General features: G+C 32.6%; 1 protein-coding gene across 2 annotated transcripts; it reads left to right on the top strand.

Annotated features, from left to right (window-relative positions):
• Positions 1-4,273: 4,273 nt before the first annotated feature.
• LOC133807872 (uncharacterized) lies at positions 4,274-20,146 on the top strand. Of its 2 annotated transcripts, none has more exons than XM_062245835.1 (5): positions 4,274-5,455; positions 6,017-6,481; positions 6,577-7,638; positions 7,876-8,050; positions 17,858-20,146. In XM_062245835.1, the coding sequence occupies exons 1-5, from the start codon at positions 4,355-4,357 to the stop codon at positions 18,832-18,834; spliced, it is 3,780 nt and encodes a 1,259-aa protein (XP_062101819.1). In that variant the 5' UTR covers positions 4,274-4,354; the 3' UTR covers positions 18,835-20,146. The 2 variants fall into 2 exon arrangements, with proteins under 2 accessions (XP_062101819.1, XP_062101820.1); XM_062245836.1 differs by having other exon boundaries at positions 4,275-5,455; positions 7,879-8,050.
• The last annotated feature ends 1,010 nt before the right edge of the window (positions 20,147-21,156 follow it).

The following is a 21,156-nucleotide window of genomic DNA, read 5'->3' as shown; positions in this document are numbered from 1 at the left end:
TCTATTTTTTGAATTTGGCAGTGACAACAAAAGATTATATATTATATGTTTAATATAATATTAAGTTTAAGTTTAATTAAAATTTATTTAAGTTATTAAATATATGGTTTTATTATTTTTAAATAATTATCATTGTAAAATATATCAAAAATATCATATTTTAATTTGTTTAATTAATTAATTATTTAAGTTTAAGTCATGTTTACAATCTACCATTAAATATAAGAATATTATGCTAAATATAAGAATATTCTGTTAAAGTTAACGGAAAAAAAAAATAAAAAACCGTTAAAACTAAGAATTTTTGTTATCTACATACTTTTTATATAAAAGAGATATAATAATACACGTATAATATATTTTTATATATTATAAATGTGAGTTTAATGAAAAAATTTCATTAAATTTAATATATATTTTTTATTATTTTATAATACCGTTAATTTTAAAGTCATCTAAATAAGGTAGATACATTTAAAAATAATAATAAAATCATCTAAATAAGATAAATAAATTGAAGAAAAAAATAAAAAGTAATCATTGAGTCATAATAATTTCTCGTCACATATTTTAAAATTTCATATTAAATTGTTTAAATTACTCTATTAATTATGTTTCCAAAACTATAACAAAAAAATATTTATGTGCTTGAATTATTTTTTTATTAATTATTTATTTTGTCATTTAAAGTATTTTGTTTATCCAAACATATATGTAATAGTGAAATAATGCATAAATATACATTTTTTTTTGCGGTTTAGTTTTTTTAATGAGAAATTACTTATTTTAATTGCTCTAGCCATTAATTAAATAATGTATATTTATGTATAAATTTTTGTTGACTTTTAAATTTTTTTAATTAAATAATTAAAATTTGATCAAATAAACTTTTTAAATTCATAATATTTTTAATTTCTTAAAATTCATAGGTATTTTTTCTAAAAAAAATAGAAAAGGTTATTTAATTTAAAAATTATACCATATCTTTATATATAAAAAATGTGAATGTAATAACAATTTTTTTATTTTCTTAAAAAAATAAATTTATCTTATTTTTTATTTTTATATTTAAATTATAGACAATATTTTTGTTTAATTTTTTTAAAATATATTTATGTCATTCTTTTGTAACATATGATATTGTTTGTTTATTTAAAATTTATATGACAATTAAAAAACATAATAAAAATACATTAATACATTTTCTAAATAAAACTAAGTAAATGTGTATTGCACTTTTTTCTTACATGGTAACTCTATATATAATAATTTAATGAAACAAACACTAATTTAAAGTTTCTCTCTCCCCTTCATTAGCCACTAGTCCACCATAGTTGTTGCTGCTGCCTTTTTCTCTTGCCATGTCGAACTTCAAGTTTGAGTCTTTCCCTTTTAGCTCTCCTCAACCACAACAAGTCACAACCTTCTTCTCTTACTCACAAGTAATGACCTCCTTCCTCTTTCCCTCACTCATGGCGCCAAACCTTAACCAGTGCACACCCACGACCATGAGCCTCTCACCTCTCTCTCTTTCACTGTGCTCTCCTATATCAATTCTCATTCACACCTCTCTCTCTCTCTCATTGTGCTCTCCTACATCAATTCTCTTTTTTTCTTTTGCTTTTGAGTTTCAGATTTGGCTGGCTGTTAGTTTAACTTAGAACTTTGAAGTGCATTTTGTTTTCTTTTTTATTTTGTTGGTAATATTTGATGAGTTTAAATGTATATTAATATTCAAATATGGTGAATGATGCGATATTATGTGTAACAAATAGTTGTTGAAATGAAGAACAATGAATGTGCTTAAAAAAAAAGAGGTAAAATGAACTTTGTAGAAAAAATGTCATTTTTGAAAATTGTTATTTGAAGCCCAAAACCAAAACCCTAGCCTAGACCAACCCAATATTGAACCGGTTTTGGTAGCTCATTTCCCCAACTTGAACTCAGCAAACCAGAACTCGAAAACCCTAAACTTGGAGAACCTGACTTGTGTACATCCATAGGCAGGGCCGACCCGACCCTAACTGGTACGAGACCCTATACAAAATATGTTATTTAAAATAATTTATATATAAAATGATATTTTTTCAAATTTTTTGAGGCCTTTGTGTATGTAAAAAATGATATTTTAAAAAATTTGGGGCCTCATTATGTGAGGGCCCTAAGCACAGGCCTGACCCGCCTGTGCCCAAGGCCAGGCCTGTCCATAGACGGATATAGGCAATTAACATAGAGTGAGTAAGTGATATACTTGTTGATTGCTCTTTTACATGAACCCTAAGATGCCTGAGATGTTGAACTCGATTTGGATTTGGACTTGATTGGAGTTTTATTTCATTCGTATATCATGACTAGCAAGAGATAAGATACTTGACCTAAATAGCATCGCACTAGAAGAGATATGGGATTTGGTCAATTGCAAGTCAAAATAATATAAAAACTTCTCATGTATGTGCTTTCCTTGTTCAACACAATGCAAATTTTTATGTACATTCTATTTTAATTAGAAAATATAACTGCGCATTGCGTAGTCTTTATAATGAATAAAAAATATATGTTTTAATTTTTTTTTTTTTGGAGATTATGTTATATGAAGTGTTTTTCACATTACCCATATAACATGCTCCTTATGTGGACATGTGAGGGTATCTTGTTCCAAACTTTTTTTCATGATATTGTTCATTGTATATCAAACTTCTTGCATGTTTTCGATTTTTTTTAATAATTAAAGTGCCTAAAATAAAGTTCAAACAATTTGTTATACATGTGCTTTTATTATTATTATATTATTTTTTTTATAAAAAGTCTAAATTATATATAAATAAATTTATGTTTTGTGTAAAGATTAGTCTGGCTAATTATATTTATTTTTTTAAAATTATAAAAAGTAAATTATACGTATAATTTATGTTTTGTGTAAGGGTTCAAACCATATTGAACATTTATTTTTTAAAATATTAAAAATATTAATATATAGATCATTTATTTAGTATTATATGTAGATATTTTTTAATTGACATGTATTGTAATTGTTATTTTAGAAATAAAAATAAAATAAAATAGAGTTAATTATTATTATAATATTTTTTATAGATATTTAGAAAATAAAATAAAATATGGTAAATAGTAATTAATTTATTATTATATTTAGATAGATATTTAGACTCTAAAATAAAACAAAATAGAGTTATTTATTATTATTATTATATTTTTTTTAAAAATAGAATAAAACTATTTTTTTTAGAAAAAGTTGAATAAAAAAATAAGAAAATAGATAGAGTAATTTAAAATAATTTTAAAGTACCACATCAGTACATGGGGCTTTCCTCTATATAGATATATAGATTGTGTTTAACACACCTAGTATTAGTGTGTCCCATATGGAAAGTGCGTGAGTATATTCAACAATATATAAGAGCATGTGTTACTCCATTCATCACTAGTTTGTTTTGAGATATAACCCCATGTTGCTCATACCTTTTACCCCTGTGCTTATACTTTCTACAATGACTATTATGATACTGATATACCAATCACATATTAAGTTTTTTAAAATTAATATTTTAAAAATAGTAAACCAATCATATTTTTAGAAACATATTTTCAGTCACTAAATTCAGATTTTTATTTCATAATCACAATTTTTGAAATTACAGTTTTCCAATCACAAATCAATCAGATTCTTATTTTTATTTTGTTAAAATCGCATCTTACCTTTAATTTTTAGGGTTTATTTATAGAATATGACATTTGAGACTTATGTCAGACAATAAATCATGGTTGGAGATCTAAATGCTACAAAAAATATATTTGGGACTTAAGTAATACACTCAGTAAAGTTTGGGACCACAAATGCAATTTACCAAAAAAAAACTTTAAAATTCATACATGTGTATGTGTATGAAGTATAATACTATTAAAATTCAAAATAAATGATGTAAAAGTTTGTTATTTTTTAAAAATTAAAATAAAAAAAGAAAGAAATTAGTATTGGGCCAGGCCAGGCCTGTGCAGATACAAACGGGCTGTTTTCCCGCTACGCGGACATGGCTAGGCCCAATTTCCCGCTATCAAATGTAGCGCCAAATATACTTTTAAATTTTCAAACGCTAACTTAACATCGTTCTTTGAACTCATATGAAACAGACCAATCGTGGTTCACGAATGGGATGATAAAACAATATTTCGACTTTGAAACCACGGCTGTTACTTTTCCCTATACCACAGTCTGTAACTTTATTATTTCCATTCTCAAACAATCAAGTCCGAAACTCACCGCCTTTCTTTCTTCGTTTTTTTTTTGTTTGAAAAAGTTTTCAGAAAAACACAGATAATTGCCATTGTTACAATAAACATGGAGAAGCAGCTACGTTCCAGTCTTCGATCCTCAGCAGAGGAATTTATCGCTTCAGCTTCAAAATTCGGCCTTAAATCTTCAAGGTCAGCTCTTAAAACCCTAATTCACGCCATAAATGCCTCTTCCGACCTCTGCTCCTCTCTACCTCTCTCTCTCAACACCTCCATTTCTCAAGCTATCGAATCCTTTCGCAACCCTCCTCGGCCCAAATCCGAACCGATGTCTAACGGGAGTCCCGGTAAGTCGTCGCTCTCGCCCCCAACCAAACGCCACCGAAGATCATCTCGGAACCCCAGGACCCGGCTCGAACGCGACCCGGAACTCAATTCGGCGCCTAATTCAAATGATGAGAAGCATAAAATCACGCAAAGTCTCCAAGCTATCACTTACATTACGCGATTGTGCGTTTCGCACCCGAAGAAGGTGTTTTCGCCGTTAGATTTGTTGCCGGGGGTTCAAGGTTTGCATGATAATCTGATCGTTTTCGAGTCGGATTCGGCGTTGTCGTCGGAGATTGTGAACTTGTGCGAAGAGTGGTGGAAGGAGGATTTGGCGGGTCGAGAATCGTTGATTTCTCAGTCACTTCCTTTCTTGATGTCGAGGTCATTGACTTTGAGTAAGAAGCAGGATGTGTATAGAGTATGTGCCCTTCGCGAGGCCTTTATTCTGTTTGATTTCGAGGACGAAAGCATTGAAGACCTCAAGCTTTTGTTGATACGGTGTGTGATTGCTCCATTGTATATGAAAACAGAGGAAGGGAGGAGATTCATTGCTTTCGCTTTCGGACTAAGTAGGCAGCTGTTGAAGGAGTTTCTGGCCATGATTCGGTCTCAAATTCCTTTCGGGAGTAAATCAATGCTGGAGGCTTATGGTGACGTTTTGTTTCGAGCTTGGAAAATCGCTGAGATGGACACCAAGGAGGAGATTGAAAATGGGTTTTTGCAGGGTTTAGTAGAAAGTGCCATATATGCAGGCTCTGCGACATTGGCTGCTTCTGTAAGGAGAGTTTTGGGAGCTTTTATTAATCAGCGGACCACAAATGGTGTCGAGAAGCTACTTTTCGGGCTTACTGAGCCTGTGATATTTCGGTCTTTACAGGTATCATTGTATGTGTTTTTCTACTAATGACATACTAAGTTCAGAACTTAACCTGATCTACAATAGCACGTATGATTTTTCGTATTTATTCAAACTTCCTTGCATGAATTGTTTAGTGCGAATGAATGCTTTTAGTGGGCGTTAGATTAGCATCTATGATTTTACATCCCAATTTTTTTTTAAAGCATTCTCATTGATTTTGAAGTGAAGGAGATATGGGTAAGAGCAAGTTTAATTTATCAATGCAAAAGTTCAGTTGGGATCATGTGTCTTTTATTGTTGCAATTCTTTATCAATAATTGGTCGAGCTTGATATGATTCATTTCCATCCAAAGCTACTTGTTTGGTGGTGCAATTTAGCTGGATAAAATTCCATTTTGTTAATTTTTGTTGTTTGTCAATTGGTGTATTTACGTACTTATCTATGCTTCTCTTTCGTTCTTTCAAGTTTGTAGAACCAGTCAATCTTCTATTTGAAGAAAATGATGATGATTAATCTTTAAGTACAAAATTCAATTGAGTGGGGAAGAGTGTATGATAATGCTGTGCCGTCTATTTCAGGTTGCAAACTCAAATGTTCGTCAAAATGCACTACATCTGTTTCTGGACTTGTTTCCTTTTGAAGATCCTGATGCGACAAAGGAGGTGAAAGATGCTTTGCTTGATAAACAATTTTACTTATTGGAGAGAATGCTCATGGATGACAGTCCTGACATAAGAGTTGTTGCAGTGGAAGGTTCTTGCCGCATACTGCATTTATTTTGGGAAATTATCCCTTCACCAACCATCACAAAGATACTAACAAAAGTTTTTAACGACATGTCTCATGACATATGCAATGAAGTCAGGCTTTCCACATTGAATGGCATTATTTATTTACTTGGAAATCCACAATCTCATGAAATTCTAAAAGTGCTTCTACCTAGATTGGGGCATTTGATGGTTGATAATGTCCTTTCAATACGACTAGCTGTGGTAGATCTTCTCCTTGTCATAAGGGATATTAGAAATTTCCAGTTTCATAAGGTATAGTGAGTTCAAAATTTTGCTTAGTTTTTTTTTTTTGGTATTTCTTTCATATTCTGGGTTGATGGATTTTGTTTATATCATTTTGTTCACAGGTGGTGGAGTTAGATGTATTATTATTTACACTAACTGATGATCATTCTCATGTCGCTCAGAAAATAACAAAATTACTTATGCCCTCGTATTTTCCCTCTAAAGCATCCACTGAAGAGGCTTGTAACCGTTGTGTTACACTTATAAAAAGATCTCCGATGGCTGGAGCAAGGTTCTGTGAGTTTGCTGTATCAGAGGGGGCATCTCTCAAGTCTGCCTTGGAACTTGTCAAAGTAATCATGAGCTTGGTCTTGTCACTTGATAAGCTGCAAGGAGATCACGTTAATGGTTTTCTTCTTGCTGCTGCCAATCTTTGCAGTAACCTTACCAGTGAGCCAAAATACAAGGATGCTCTTAGAGAATTCTTTGCTGGCGAAAAATTGAAGAGCTTGTTTGCTAAAGCAGCATCTAGTCAGCATGCTCAGTCTTCAATATTCAACATTGCATCCATCATATCAGCGGATGATGTGATTGAGCTTCTTGATGGATGCATAAATTTAATAACAAAGTGTAGTGGTTTATCAGGAGATGTAGAAAGACAAGCTGAAGTGAGGTCTGCCCACAAGTTATTGCTGTCTTGTAGTCAGCTTGATAGTATGCTCGAAGTTCTAACATCACTTCTACAGAAAACAGCTTATCGTTGCCACCTCAAATTTGATATTGAAGTACCTAAACCAAGTGTTTTCTCTACGAAAAGAAAAAAAATTAGGTCCTCTAGCAAAATTATAGATCCGTGGAAAAATGTCAGTAAAAAAAAGCCAGGCAATTTTGAGGAGGACTATTCAGTCTCTGTAGGAATAGCCTGGCAAATTGAAGACTTGCTTAAATCAATGGATGGTAGGAAAGCTATATTGGAATCTCAGAATCTAGAACCACTAATTCTAGCCTTAAAGGCCATTTCTGAAATCAGCATTTTGCAGTGCACAAATTGTGAATATATGGACGTGTCGTCTGTTTTGGCATACGCAGCTCTTTCATTGCACATGACTCTTGAAAATGTTAGAATAAGTAGTATTTTAGATTGTGGTAACATGGGGAATGATAGCTCTGATTCAAGTCTGAAGGCAAGTGGAATTACTCAGTTCTCACAATTTATGTGCTTACTTTAATCCTTGCTTTTCTTTATGTAATGGTAGCTCTTGCATGTAAAATAGCATAGTGATATTTCTCACATTTTTTTATGTTATTTTGTCGAGCATGCTGCCATGCAACTGAAGTTTTTAGTTGTTTAAACTTTTGCCCTGATGCTACTTTTAAGTTCCTAGTACTGTTAACAAATATCAAATCCATTCTTTCTTCAGCAGACAATTTTGGAACAGGCACTGGGCCACTTGCTCAACTGTACAGAGAAGCTATTCCGAGCAGGTGACATAGAAAAGTTGAGGAAACCACTTTCAGAGTCCAGGCAAGTGAAGAGTACTCGCAGAAAAAGGAACAAGGAACCAGAAGCAGATGCCACTGGTCTAAGTGATAATGGTAAGTGATGAATAAATACAATATATATATATATTTATATATATAAGTTGAGGAAGCCACTTTCAGATTCTAAGCAGGCTAAGAATACCCGCCCTAATTATTGACCTCATCCTACCCAATTAATATACAATTATCGTGTAAGATATTGTCAATAGGAAACATAAGTCCTTAGAGTAGGATTTAAAAATATTAAAATATCAAGAGATAAAAGATATTGGCATTTTTATCATGGTTTGGTCCAAATAATAACTTAAGTCCATAGATTTAGTATTATATTTTTCTTTTACACTAGCAAGGTTTTGGCTCACAAGACTTTTACACAATGTGCTTTCCAAGAAATATGAATAGATATACGTGAATAATAACATATATGTAATATGTGTAATAATATCATATACTCTTTATGTGAAAGGAACTAATATAGAGTTCGACATCTATATATATAGACATTATATTTACGAGCATTGGGGTATTTGTGGTGTCAGATATCATGCACTAATATAAGTTTTCACAACATTAAATTTTCATGTGAGTCCAACACTTAGTTGTGGTGCTCAACACTACATGTGTTAGTATTTTATTGTTATTAGAAAAATATAAGACTAATATTTAGAAGAAGAGAAACTTAGAATTGACTCTTGAAATAAGAATAAATCACTCTATTTGTAGAAGGGAAATTTGAGAGAATAAAATATGCTTAATAAGCTCTCAAATTGAATTTTTTCCCCTAATTTGAAAACTTTAAAAAACATGCCTAACTCATTTTTGGATAAAATTAACACAATATTTTCTCTCTCAAACTTTATATTTCTTATTTGAAATCCTTCTTGAACCACACACTATCTCTCATTTCCTAACATTTTTTATTTTCTTTTGTTCAAATAACACAAACGTTAGCTCTTTAAACCTTCGAAGTAGATTTTTTCTTGTTCTTCCTCATGAATGAACCATGTTTTTGACCTAGATTTGCTCAAAAAGCAAGAGAAAAATTTTCTGTTTGAATTTCAATGTTGTATAGTGTTACAATAGGTGAAGAGAATTGTATTTCCTTGTATTTCATTGAGAAAATAACATTTATTTATATACAAACTAGAAAAGTCATTCTAGGAAATTAGGAAAATATAGAAAGCTAAAATATTTACAATTAATCCTAATTTATAGTTAATTTACAACTAATATATAAATATATATATATATTCTAACACTCCCCTCAAGTTGGAGTATAGATATTAATCATGCCCAACTTGTTACATAGATAATCAACCTGAGCCTCATTCAAAGCTTTCGTGAAGATGTCTCCTAGTTGTTCTCCAGCCTTCAGATATTCTGTAGAAATTAAACCTCGATGAATTTTCTCTCGAGCAAAATGTCAATTAATTTCGATATGCTTAGTTCACTCATGAAATACAGAATTAGATGCAATATGAAGGGTAGCTTGAATATCACACCGCAATTTTGCAGGTATTGAAGTTTTAAAACCTACTTCAATCAAGAGCTGATATATGCACATTATCTCACACACAGATTGTGCCATAATCTTATATTCTGACTCTGCACTGGATTTTGACACAACATTCTGGTTCTTACTCTTCCATGAAACCAAATTTCCTCCAACAAAAACATAATAATCTAAAGTGGATCTTTTATCCATTTTGGAGCCTGCCCAATCGGCATTTGAAAAACATTTAATATGAGTGTGCCCATGATTTGCATATAAAATACTATGTCCTGATGCTCCTTTCAATTAACATAAAATTTGCTTTAGCTGTCCAATAATGAATTGTTGGGGATGACATAAACTGACTGACAACACTAACCGAATATGCAATATCTAGACGAGTCATAGTAAGGTAATTCATTTTTCCAACCAACTTTCGATATCTCTAAGGATCTTCAAATTGTTCCCCATCTCTTGTTTGGTGAATGTTTGGAGTCATTGGAGCACTGCAAGACTTTGCTCCCAATTTTCCTGTCTCAGTTATTAAGTCAAGAACATATTTTCTTTGAGATGGAAAGATACATTTTTTACTCCTCGTGACTTCAACACCCAAGAAATAATTTAGCATCCCTAAGTCCTTCGTGTAAAACTGAGTATGAAGGAAAGACTTAAGAGAAGAGATTCCCATAGTATGACTTCCAGTAATAATGATATCATCCACATATACAACTAACAAAATGATACTGGCAATCATTCGTTTGTAGAACACAGAATGGTCAGACTTACTTTTCATCATACCAAAATTTTCGACAGCCTGACTAAATTTCCCAAACCAATCATAGGGACTCTATTTCAAACCATATAGAGATTTTCATAAACGACAAACTTTCCCAGACTCCTCCTGAACAACAAACTTGGGAGGTTGCTCCATATACACCTCTTCCTGAAGATCACCATGAAAAAAAACATTCTTTGATATCAAATTGATGCAAATGTCAATTATGAGTAGCCGCCATTGAAATAAACAATCGAATATTTGTCAATTTGGCAACATGAGAAAAATTCTCATAATAGTCCACCCTATAGGTTTGTGCATAGCCTTTAGTGACGAGACGGGCTTTCAATTGAGCAATTGACCCATGCGAATTAGGGGTGAACATTTGACCCGAAAAACCCGCAACTCGAAAACCCGTTTTTTGGGAAAACCTGTCGGATTCGGGTTTGAAGTTTGTTAAAACTTGGGTTCGGGTTCAAACTCGAAATTCGAAAAAATGGTATTTTTGAAAAAAAGTGTAAAAAAATGGTATTTTTGCAAAATTTGGATTTTTAGCCCAAAACCCAATTTGCCTAGTCCAACCCAAAATCCGAAAAAATGGTATTCTTGAAAAGCAAGTGTAAAAAAATGTTATTTTTGCAAAATTTGGTTTTTCAGCCCAAAACACAAATGGCCCAGCCCAACTCGAATCAAACACAAACCCGAACCCCGAAAATTTCGGATCGGTTTTGGTACCATTTTTCTCAACCCAAAACCTGTAAAAGCCAAACCCACTGAACTTGAAACCCGACCCGTGTGCACCCCTAATGCGAATTGACCTTAACTGCGAACACCTATTTGCATCCTATAGCCTGTTTCCCTGAAGGCAAATCCACAAAGTCTCAAGTACCATTGTCATCTAAATCATTCATCTCCTCTACCATTGCATTATGCCAACTAGGATGAGATATAGCTTGACGAACAATTTTAGGAATAGAGACAAAATCAAGGGAAACAATAAAAGAACAAGAAGAAGATGACAAGCCATTACATGAAACAAATGAAGAAATAGGATAAGTACAATGATGTTTACTTTTGCACAAAGCAATAGAAAGATCATGGCTCGGGAGTGGATCTAATGACGAAGGAGTAGGTGCAGGACATGAATCAGGAGGTGGACACTTGGAATAGACTTGAATAATAGGAGGCTTGGGAGGAGCTGCTTTCGAGATAGGGGTAGAGGATGTGATAGAATATACCAACAAATCATCATCCTCCCCCTGATGAGGAAGAATAGAGGAAGACGAAAAGTAATGCATGTTTTCCATGAAGGTAACATCAATTAAGACAATATATTTGTTAAGATTGGGACAGTAACACCTATACCCTTTTTGAAGACGAGAATAACCAAGGAATACACACTTCCATGACTTAAGATCTAATTTGGTGACATGTGGGCGAACATCTCGAGCAAAACGAGTACTAACAAATATTCTAGGATCAACGAGAAACAATAACTTACCGGGAAAAAGAATTTTAATAGGTATCTCACCATTAAGAACAGAAGATGACATGCGATTGATAAGAAAACATGTTGTAGAAATGCATCGGCCCAAAATGTTTTGGAACATGCATTTGAAATAAGAGGGCTCATGCAATTTCAAGTAGATGTCTGCTTTTACGGTCTGCTACACCATTTTGGGATCTTCGAATATTCGAGTGGCTGTCTATGCAAGTGTTGAAAGAATTATTTTAGCCTCTTCTTCGCCTTATTCTGGATCGAAGCAATCGCAGTATTAACGCAAGAAGTTTTATGAAGTATGCCATTAGATACCATATAAGAATGAAATAAAACAAATGTATATTTTGTCATTATCACTTCGCAAAGTTCGAATAGAAACATTAAATTGATTCTTAATCTCAACACAAAATGCACAAAATATAGAAAACAACTTGGAACAATTTTTTATTAAATATAACCAAGTTACACGAGAATAATCATTCACAAAAAGTAACAAAATACTTGAATTCAGGTTTAGACAAAATAGGAGGACCCCAAACATCTAAGTGAACTAATTCAAAAGGAATATTAGCACGTTTATTTACTCAAGCTAAGATGATGGTGTTTGGCAAATTGACATGACTCACAATCTAACGAAGACACCTTATTATATTGCGAACAAAGTTTCTTGAGCAAGGGAAGGGAAGAGATGGATGACCCAAACGACAATGAGCCTCAAAAGCGAAAGTGACACTCGAACAAGCAATTGAAGTTGGTGGTGGTATGTCAAGAACAGAGTCTGCCAGACTCATGCCTTTTACCAATAATCTTCTTCGTCATAAGATCCTGAAGTAAACAATGATCGGGAAAGAATGAGATGTAACAATTAAGATTACAAGTGAGTTGACTGATAGAGAGCAAATTGAAGGACAAACTTGATAAATGTAAAACAGATGACAAAGTAAGCATAAGCGTAGGATTAATAGTGCTAGATCCACAAACACAAGATGTGTCCATCAACTAAAGTAACAATAGAAGTGGAAGTGTGAGAATGAAAAGTTGAAAATAGACTGGAATTACCTGTCATGTGATCTGTGGCACCAGAATTAATGACCCATTTGGAGGATGCAGAAAGAAGACATGTATTATATTTACTTGAATCAACAATAGCAGTGATAGAGGGAGATGACGACTTGAGTAAGTCCTGGTATCGTGAGAACTTGGCAAATTCATCAGCAGAAATAAGGACCGATTTATTAGAGGCATCACTAGTACTTGCAACATTAGCAGAGTGATTTTGCTTATTTTTAAACTGTAGCTTTCGACACTCAAACTTGGTGTGGCCTGACTTTTTACAATAGTTGCAAATGACTCAAGAATTTGGTTGTTGAGTTTCAAATCCTTGCGAATTGCCTCCTTTGTGCCCACTTTGAGTAGAAGATTTCCAAGGCAGATAATTATTACGACTCAACCAAAGCGCTATTAATAGGAACGGAGGGAGTAATTTTCATGCAAAGAACACGACAAAAGACATCTTGTAAAGAAGAGACATAAGAACTAGAAGAACTTGTGCTTTGGTAGAATCGAATTTAGGTGAGAGTCCTGCTAGAAAGCTCATGATAGACATCTCTTGCTGGCATTGTTGAACATTCACATCAGGACTAAATGGCAGTAACATATTAAGCTCTTCATACGTCTTTTTAAATGCCATAAAGTAGTTGATAAGAGACTGATCTTGTTTCTCCACACGGTAGAATGCTTTGCAAACCTCATACATACAGGAGAGATTGCTTTTTCTAGAATACAAAAATTCCAAATAATCTATTAGTTCTTTAACCAACTCTCAGTGATTGATTAAGCCAATTATCTTACTGGTCAATAGAATTTCATATTTGAAGGAACAAGCGAGCATCTTCCCTAAGCCACGTCTGCCTCGAATCATCTTTCGCTTTAGGAGGATCATCAGTTAAATGGTCATCTTTATCAATATTTCGTAGATAAAACCAAATAGTCTTACTCCATACTAAGTAATTCGAACCAATCAGTTTATGGTTTGTGATTTTAGACGTCACATGAACCACATCAGATACAACCATTGATCTAGCCTTTGATTTACTCTCAACCATAAAGCCTAAACAAATAAACACGACAACAAACACAAAAACCAAGGTAGAATCACAACAACGAACTAAGAACAAACCTTTATAGTCGCAAGTACAAAATCTAGTGAGCAAAAGCGAGGCACGAATCAACCAGAAACTTTGGGGAGACCAACTGGAACAAAGATGCCTGTTGGAGATGAAACCACACGCGCTGGCGCGTGGGAGACGTGGCCTTTGCTTGTGACTGCGCGTGGGGCCCACGCACAGGGAGTCTGATCGCCAGATTTTGGGGAAACGAAGATCGGCGACTAGGGAATCTTGTGGTGTGGGTTGTGAGAATAGGTGTAATGCCCCACGTTACTATGGTTGCTTCCTGAAACGACGACTGACTCTATAAACTAACATGAGTTTTTCCAGCTTGCTTTGTCCTCACTCGCACGCTTCCTGGGAAAACTTCTTAGGAGGTCACTCATCTTGAGATTATTCCAAGTCAAGCACGCTTAACTTTGGACTTCTTGGGAATTAACTTTAGACTTCCTGGGAAAAGAGTTCTCAAGTGATGGACTACCGAAAAGAAGATGTATCTTGTTGGCATAGGTAGTACTCATCAATCATTTTAAGCCCTCTTTAACTGTGTAGTCCTATACCTAAAAATTTTTAGAATCATCACACTTGACCTTCCCTAGGCGATGTGGGATTGCACAGCTTTTTACCTGGTCTTTCTCTCTACGGATCACAGGATTCTGACTGTCACAATCACCCACTCTTAAGGGTCTGATGTCCTCGTCAGCCACACTTTCAGCTGGGTCAAGGTTTTGATACCATTTGTAACGCTCCACGTCACTATGGCTGCTTCTTGGAATGACGACTGACCCTACAAACCAACACGAGTCTTTCCAGCGTGCTTTGTCCTCACTTGCACGCTTTCTGGGAAAACTTCCTAGGAGGTCACCTATCTTGAGATTACTCCAGGTTAAGCACGCTTAACTTTGGAATTCTCAAGTGATGGGCTACCGAAAAGAATATGCATCTTGTTGGCATAGGTAGTACCCATCAATCCTTTTAAGCCCTCTTTAACTGTGTAATCCCATACCTACACAGTCTTAAAATCATCACACTTGACCTTTCCCAGGCGATGTGGGATTGCACAGCTTTTTACCTGGTCTTTCCCCCTATGGATCACGAGATTCTTACTGTCACAATAGGAAACCAACAGAAGTAGGTCTTCCAAAATAAATCCTAAAATAGACTAAACCTTGATTTGTGTTTATTCAAAACCCCAATAGAAAAGCCCTAATTTTGTAAGCTAAAATCTCTTATACTATGTTACAAGAGGTGAAAAGAATTATATTTCATTGAGAAAATAACATGTATTTATATACAAATTAGAGAAGTCATAATAGGAAATTAGGAGAATGTAGGAAACTAGAAAAATATAGGAAATTAAAATAATTACAATTAATCTTAATTTATAGCTAATATATTTCTCTTCTATATAAAAAATGTGTAGATACAGAAATTCTTGATTTTAACGGTTTTTTTTTCCGTTAACTTTAACGGAATATTTTTATATTTAACAGTAGATTGTAAACATGACTTAAACTTAAATAAATAAACAAATTAAAATATGATATTTTAGAGATATTTTACAATGATAATTATTTAAAAATAATAAAAGCATATATTTTATAACTTAAATAAAATTTAATTAAAATTAAACTTAAACTTCATGTATTAGAATAATATTATATTAAACATGTAATATAATATAATCTACTATCAATTAGTAACAATTTAAAAAAAAAAAAAAAAACTATAGAACTGTAATTCATTATATATTAAACATCTTTTATTTATTTTTATGATATTGTTTATTTATTTAGAATTTAAATGATAATTAAAATAATATAGTAAAAATAAATACATGTTTGAATAAGTACGTTTACAATTTTAAAACTAAGCAAACGTACGTTGCACATTACTTTTACCTAGTGTATATATATATATTCTAACATATAGCAAGAGAATATTAAAGCAATTAAAAAATTAGAAACAATATTTAAGTTTGAATATTAAAGGTCGAACCACGAAGATTAATATTCAATTTATTATTCGAAATTAGAAACAATAATGAAAAAGTGATTTTAAAGTTTGAAAATAAAACAATAAATGAAACAATTATATATATAACAACGATTTTAAGAAACAGTTAAGAGTCAATTCATTATCTTCGACAATCATTCAAGATTAACAATGATTTCTATTATTAAAAAAAAATTGATTGAAATTGATCTCTGTTAAAATTTCATTGAATAAAAATGAGTTCGAGGCATGTCTTTCAAAAATATTAAATTAGAAACCCAGTTTTTTTCTTCAATTTGAGGGCTTATTAAGCATATTCTTTAAAATTATCCATGTAGAATAGATCTTCGTGTGAACACATTCTTTTGTGACTACCAACACATATACTGTGGTTAATGTTTATTAATTTTGAATAATAACATATATAACAATCATCCCTAGCCTAGGAAAGTTTGGGCTTGTCAATCTATCATTTAAATGACTTTGTTGGGCATGCTGACTTTTAAGTGTTGACCTTATTTCTTTGAAGTTGTGGAACACATCACAAGTTTTGGTTTCATGCATGCGCACATGTCATCTAGTCTTTTCAAATTGTTTTGTTTCTTATCTAATTCTCCTATTATTTTAATCAATCAAATAGGCTCAATCATTAGGTAATGTATTTAGATAGTTGAGGTAATATTTGTACTTTTAAAGTCACTATAAGTTTCGGTTAAACTCCAATCTCATTGGATCTGTATGCGGCCTCCCTTTGTCAAGAGGTTGCATAAGTGTTACAAACAAGTTAAACTCTGATATTATGCTAATAGTTTCAAATTGATGGATGGTCGTTCAAGACAGGACCGAATTAGCTAAGCATCTGAGCTTGGTGCCTTGCTTGGAGCTTGCTCACCTTGAGCATTTGAGGCTCACTTTGCTTAAGGAGCTACTAGAGGCATATTTTGGCTCTAATCACTGTCCGAAATTACCAACTCGACATGGTTTTCCTTAACTCGGGCACCTAATGATTAAAGATGATATAAATTCCACAGTTTTCCAGAAATTTAAAAAGCTAGTAGCACAATGAAAATATTTGAATGAGTAATAGATTGACGAGTATCTAAGCTTCTTATAGCAACATTAGATTTGAGGGAACATTGTATGTTATTATTTATATTAGATTTCACAAATACCTCACATAAATAATGTAAATATCAATCACAAAAATATGTATTCACACTTTAGTCACAAAAATATGCATTCGCATTTTATATGTTCTGTAAGGGGATATCTCTTTTATAATTAGAAATTTATTTTCATTTCAAGACATTTCTAAATTTCAGATGAAAATTCTGAGATTCGTCTTCTTATTTCTTCTAAATATTAGTATTGAACAATAATATTCTAGTAAAAATAACGTATCTTTGTCGAACTCTATATCAATTATTATTATTGTATACATTACCATTCATATTTAGTAAAATCTATTGTGTAAAAATTCTGGACGTTAAATTTTGCTAGCGTAACAAGAAATAATGTATCAGTAATTTGGACGTAGGCTATTCTTTATCTAAATCACGTTATAAATACTAGTGTTCTGTATCTCTTGACGGAACCTCTGTCAACATGTTATATATTTGTTAGGTATTATGAGCATAAATTATTATCTAAAATATACAGGTATATATATTTAAATTTCTAGTGGATTATTCATAGATATCATAATTATATACTCGAATGTATAATATTTGTACCCTATTTGCTTCTTTGAAGAGTAAAGACAGACATTTTTTAGTGAGTAAGTTGGTAGTCTAGTAGAATACTTACACTATCCGTTGTCGCAAAGATGCACACTATCAAGGAGCACTATCGGTTGGATATCATTGCATGGTATTGAGCTCTTGTAACAATATACTGCTCTAAGCCTCTAATTCCTGTAACATATATGCAGGATCTGTCTGTACTGAATCAAAAAGGTTGTCAAATAAGGTGAAAATGCTTACTTCAGTTCTCAAATTCATGGCTGATGCTACTACAATGGGTTTTGTTTTTCATAATCACGAGTGGTGCTTAAAATTCACATCAGACTATTTGCGGCATATTGCATCGACCTTAAGGAAGCAACCAAATAACCTGAATCATTTTGAAGAGGATGATGGGAAAGATATAATTCTGTGTCTGAAGAGCTCCCTCACCTATGGAGCAAAACTACTCAATCTAGCTCTTAAAGACGTCACAGAAACTTCACCACCTAGGCCACAAACTTTTGTTCTTGCCAATGACATGCTTGATCTACTGACCTCAATTGAACAACATCTGGGCTCCAATTATGCTGCCAGGCTTGTGGCGGCAGCTAAGCCTTGGCTGCCTGATTTGATTCTGGCATTAGGATATGGGCACATGTTGAAACAGTTACAGGGAGAAGTGGCACAAAGGACTGTCCTCGATTCCTTCAGGGTCCATTTTCCACTGTGGCTCTTGGCCTTGGCTAAGATTGAACTAGCTGAGCTGAGCAAAACTGAACTTGACGAGGAGGATGAAACAGTTTCTGAACCAGAAGAACTACTTGCTTTCAAGAAACTTTTGGAAATGATTCTCGTTTTGGTGAAAGGAAATCCCAGCATTCTTGATGCTGCTGGTGAAATTTTCTTGGTTGGCTCCTTAGTCAGGTTGGAAGGGAAAGATTATGGGTTGGTATTAGGACTTGTACACTTTGTATGTGTCAAGTTATTCAGACATGGTGACAAAGAGTGGGGTGATATAATGTTGGCCTCTCTGCAAAGTATATATCCTCAGATTGAAAGACACATTGAAGAAGAAAGTGATGAAGATGGAAAGCAGAAATTAGAGAGTGCGAGAGTATTGCTTGAACCTGTTTGGATGTATCATGTTTATGAAACGGGGAAAGTTTCTGAGATGGAAGAATAGTTGGAAACTTTTGCAAAGTTTTTCATAAATGAGAAAGAAAAGGATATGATAATCCTTACTTTAATGCTGTTTCTTTCTTGGTTACAATTTCCACGTACTTGTAATAATGAGATAATGAAGTCTTTTAGTAAAGAAATACAACCAAAAATCACTGGGAAATTTGACCATAACATTACATAATATAAAAACAAGTTTAAAAAATTGTAAAATTTTGACCAAGCTGCCTTAACATTCAAAGAAGGTTATCTCTCTCTTCCCCTTCTCTCTTTCTCGAATTCCCCCCTCTTTCACTCTCTTCAAATTAGAACATTGAAGCACTTTTATATATATCTATATATATATATGCAGGGTATACCATTTTGCACTCAGTATTTTGCAAACGCTACTAATTATTTCTGTATTTTGCTAAATATGATAATTCAGTATTTTATAAAATAGAACAAATTAATCCCTGATTGATTTTGGTTAAATATTTTTTAACATGACCAAAATGCTTTCATATTTTATTAATTAATTAATTTAATAATATAAAAAATAAATAAAATAAAATTTTAATTATTAAATACATTTAAATGAATTAAAATATAAATATAAATTTAATGAATTAAAACATATCTAACATAATCAGATTAAATTAAAAATAAATATAATCAGATTTAATTAAAAACAAAAAAAATCAAATAGTCTCTTCTTCTTCTTCTTCTCTGCAAGTTGTTCCCTTCAACCTAGATCTGGTGAAATACTCGAAGTCGTCGTCGGAGGGAGACGTCAATGGGTTATGGGCTAGCACGAAGGAAGAGAGGTACTGGTTGGGGTCGAGTTTCTGGGCAACGAACGAGAGTTCAGATCCGACACAGGCAGGCGAGGCTTCAGATCTAATATAGGGCGACGGATGGGGTTTCGGATTTGACATAGATGAGCTTGGTCGACTTCGACCTACAAATCTGGGCTTGAGGAGGCGAGGTGGGGAGCTCGCGGAGGCTCAATCAACAAAGAAGCCATTGGTGATGCCAGAGAATTTTGTTTGCAACCTAGGGTTTTCCAGTAGTGAGTATTTTTATTCCTGCTCAGAAAAAATCGAATGCTCATGAAATTTTCAGTCGAGGAAGACAATATTGCTGATGGCAGAGAATTGTCCAAGCTTTTGTGTCTTTGGATTTGTTCAGAAATTTTTGTAAGAAGATGTGTAGGACATGAAATTTGGGGATAATTTCATAATGAATATAAACATTATAATCTAGACGGGAATAAGGGTTCAATTTGTTGGCATAATGACGTGGAAGAGACGATTTGTTCGAATTTTTTTATTGAAGTTCTTGCATTACTGATGTTGAATTTGGATTTGAAGGATGAACTCAAGAAGAAGTTATGATGAATTTCTAGGGTTCAAGGATGAAGAACGTGTTATGTTTTAATTATTAGTTTTGATTTTGTTTTTTTTATTAGATTTTAATTAATTTGGTTAATATTGGGTTTTTGTTTTTAAATTTTTTAAACACAAAAATAGAAATATTATTTTATTTTTGTTTTTTATTTTTAAAAAATAAAAATATGTTTGGTAACTATTTTTGTTTTTTTGTTTTTAAAATAAAAAAATAATAAACGTGTTTGATAACTTTTATTTTTATTTTTTGTTTAACAATGTGATGTGTTAATTTGAAGAAGAGAAGGAAAAAATGAAAACTGTTTAAAAAAATTTTGAAAGTGAAAAATTTTTATTTTCAAAATTTAATAAATTTTATTTAAAATTTAAAAAAATAAAAAATAAAAATAGAGTTATCAAATGCTATTTTATGTTTAATTGTCAAATTTTTAATTAAATAAATAAAAAACTGTTTTTTTAATGGTCACCAAACAGCACCATTATAAATTAATTTTGTTGATAGATTGTGTGTTTTATATTGGGAAATTTCACTTTTTATCTCTAATAATACCTAATATTACCAAAAAATCCCAACATTAATAATATTTTCAAATTAATGCTAAACTTTCCTCCCATACCCAAAATACCCCTCCCATTATATCAAAAATTCACAAAACCTTCTCTTCCACTCTCCTCCCTCTCTCTCTCTAATTCTCACGAAATCTTCATAAAACCTACAGTTTTGTATAATTTTCTTGTCAAAATCATTGTTAGTTATCTCCATTGTTTCTGTGAATTCGTTAATATCAAAGGCAACATCTATTTTGAGAGTTTTTGGAGGAGAAAAACCATGGGTAATGAGATTTTACATTTTGTGTTGGGTATTATTTGTTTACATTTTTTTTGGCTATTTTGAACAGATCTGAGCCTATATTGGTGTATTTTTCGGGATTTTTTGA

The sequence above is a fragment of the Humulus lupulus genome, chromosome 1 (assembly GCF_963169125.1).
Source record: "Humulus lupulus chromosome 1, drHumLupu1.1, whole genome shotgun sequence".
Lineage (NCBI taxonomy): Eukaryota > Viridiplantae > Streptophyta > Magnoliopsida > Rosales > Cannabaceae > Humulus > Humulus lupulus.
This window is presented reverse-complemented; position numbering and strand designations above follow the sequence as displayed.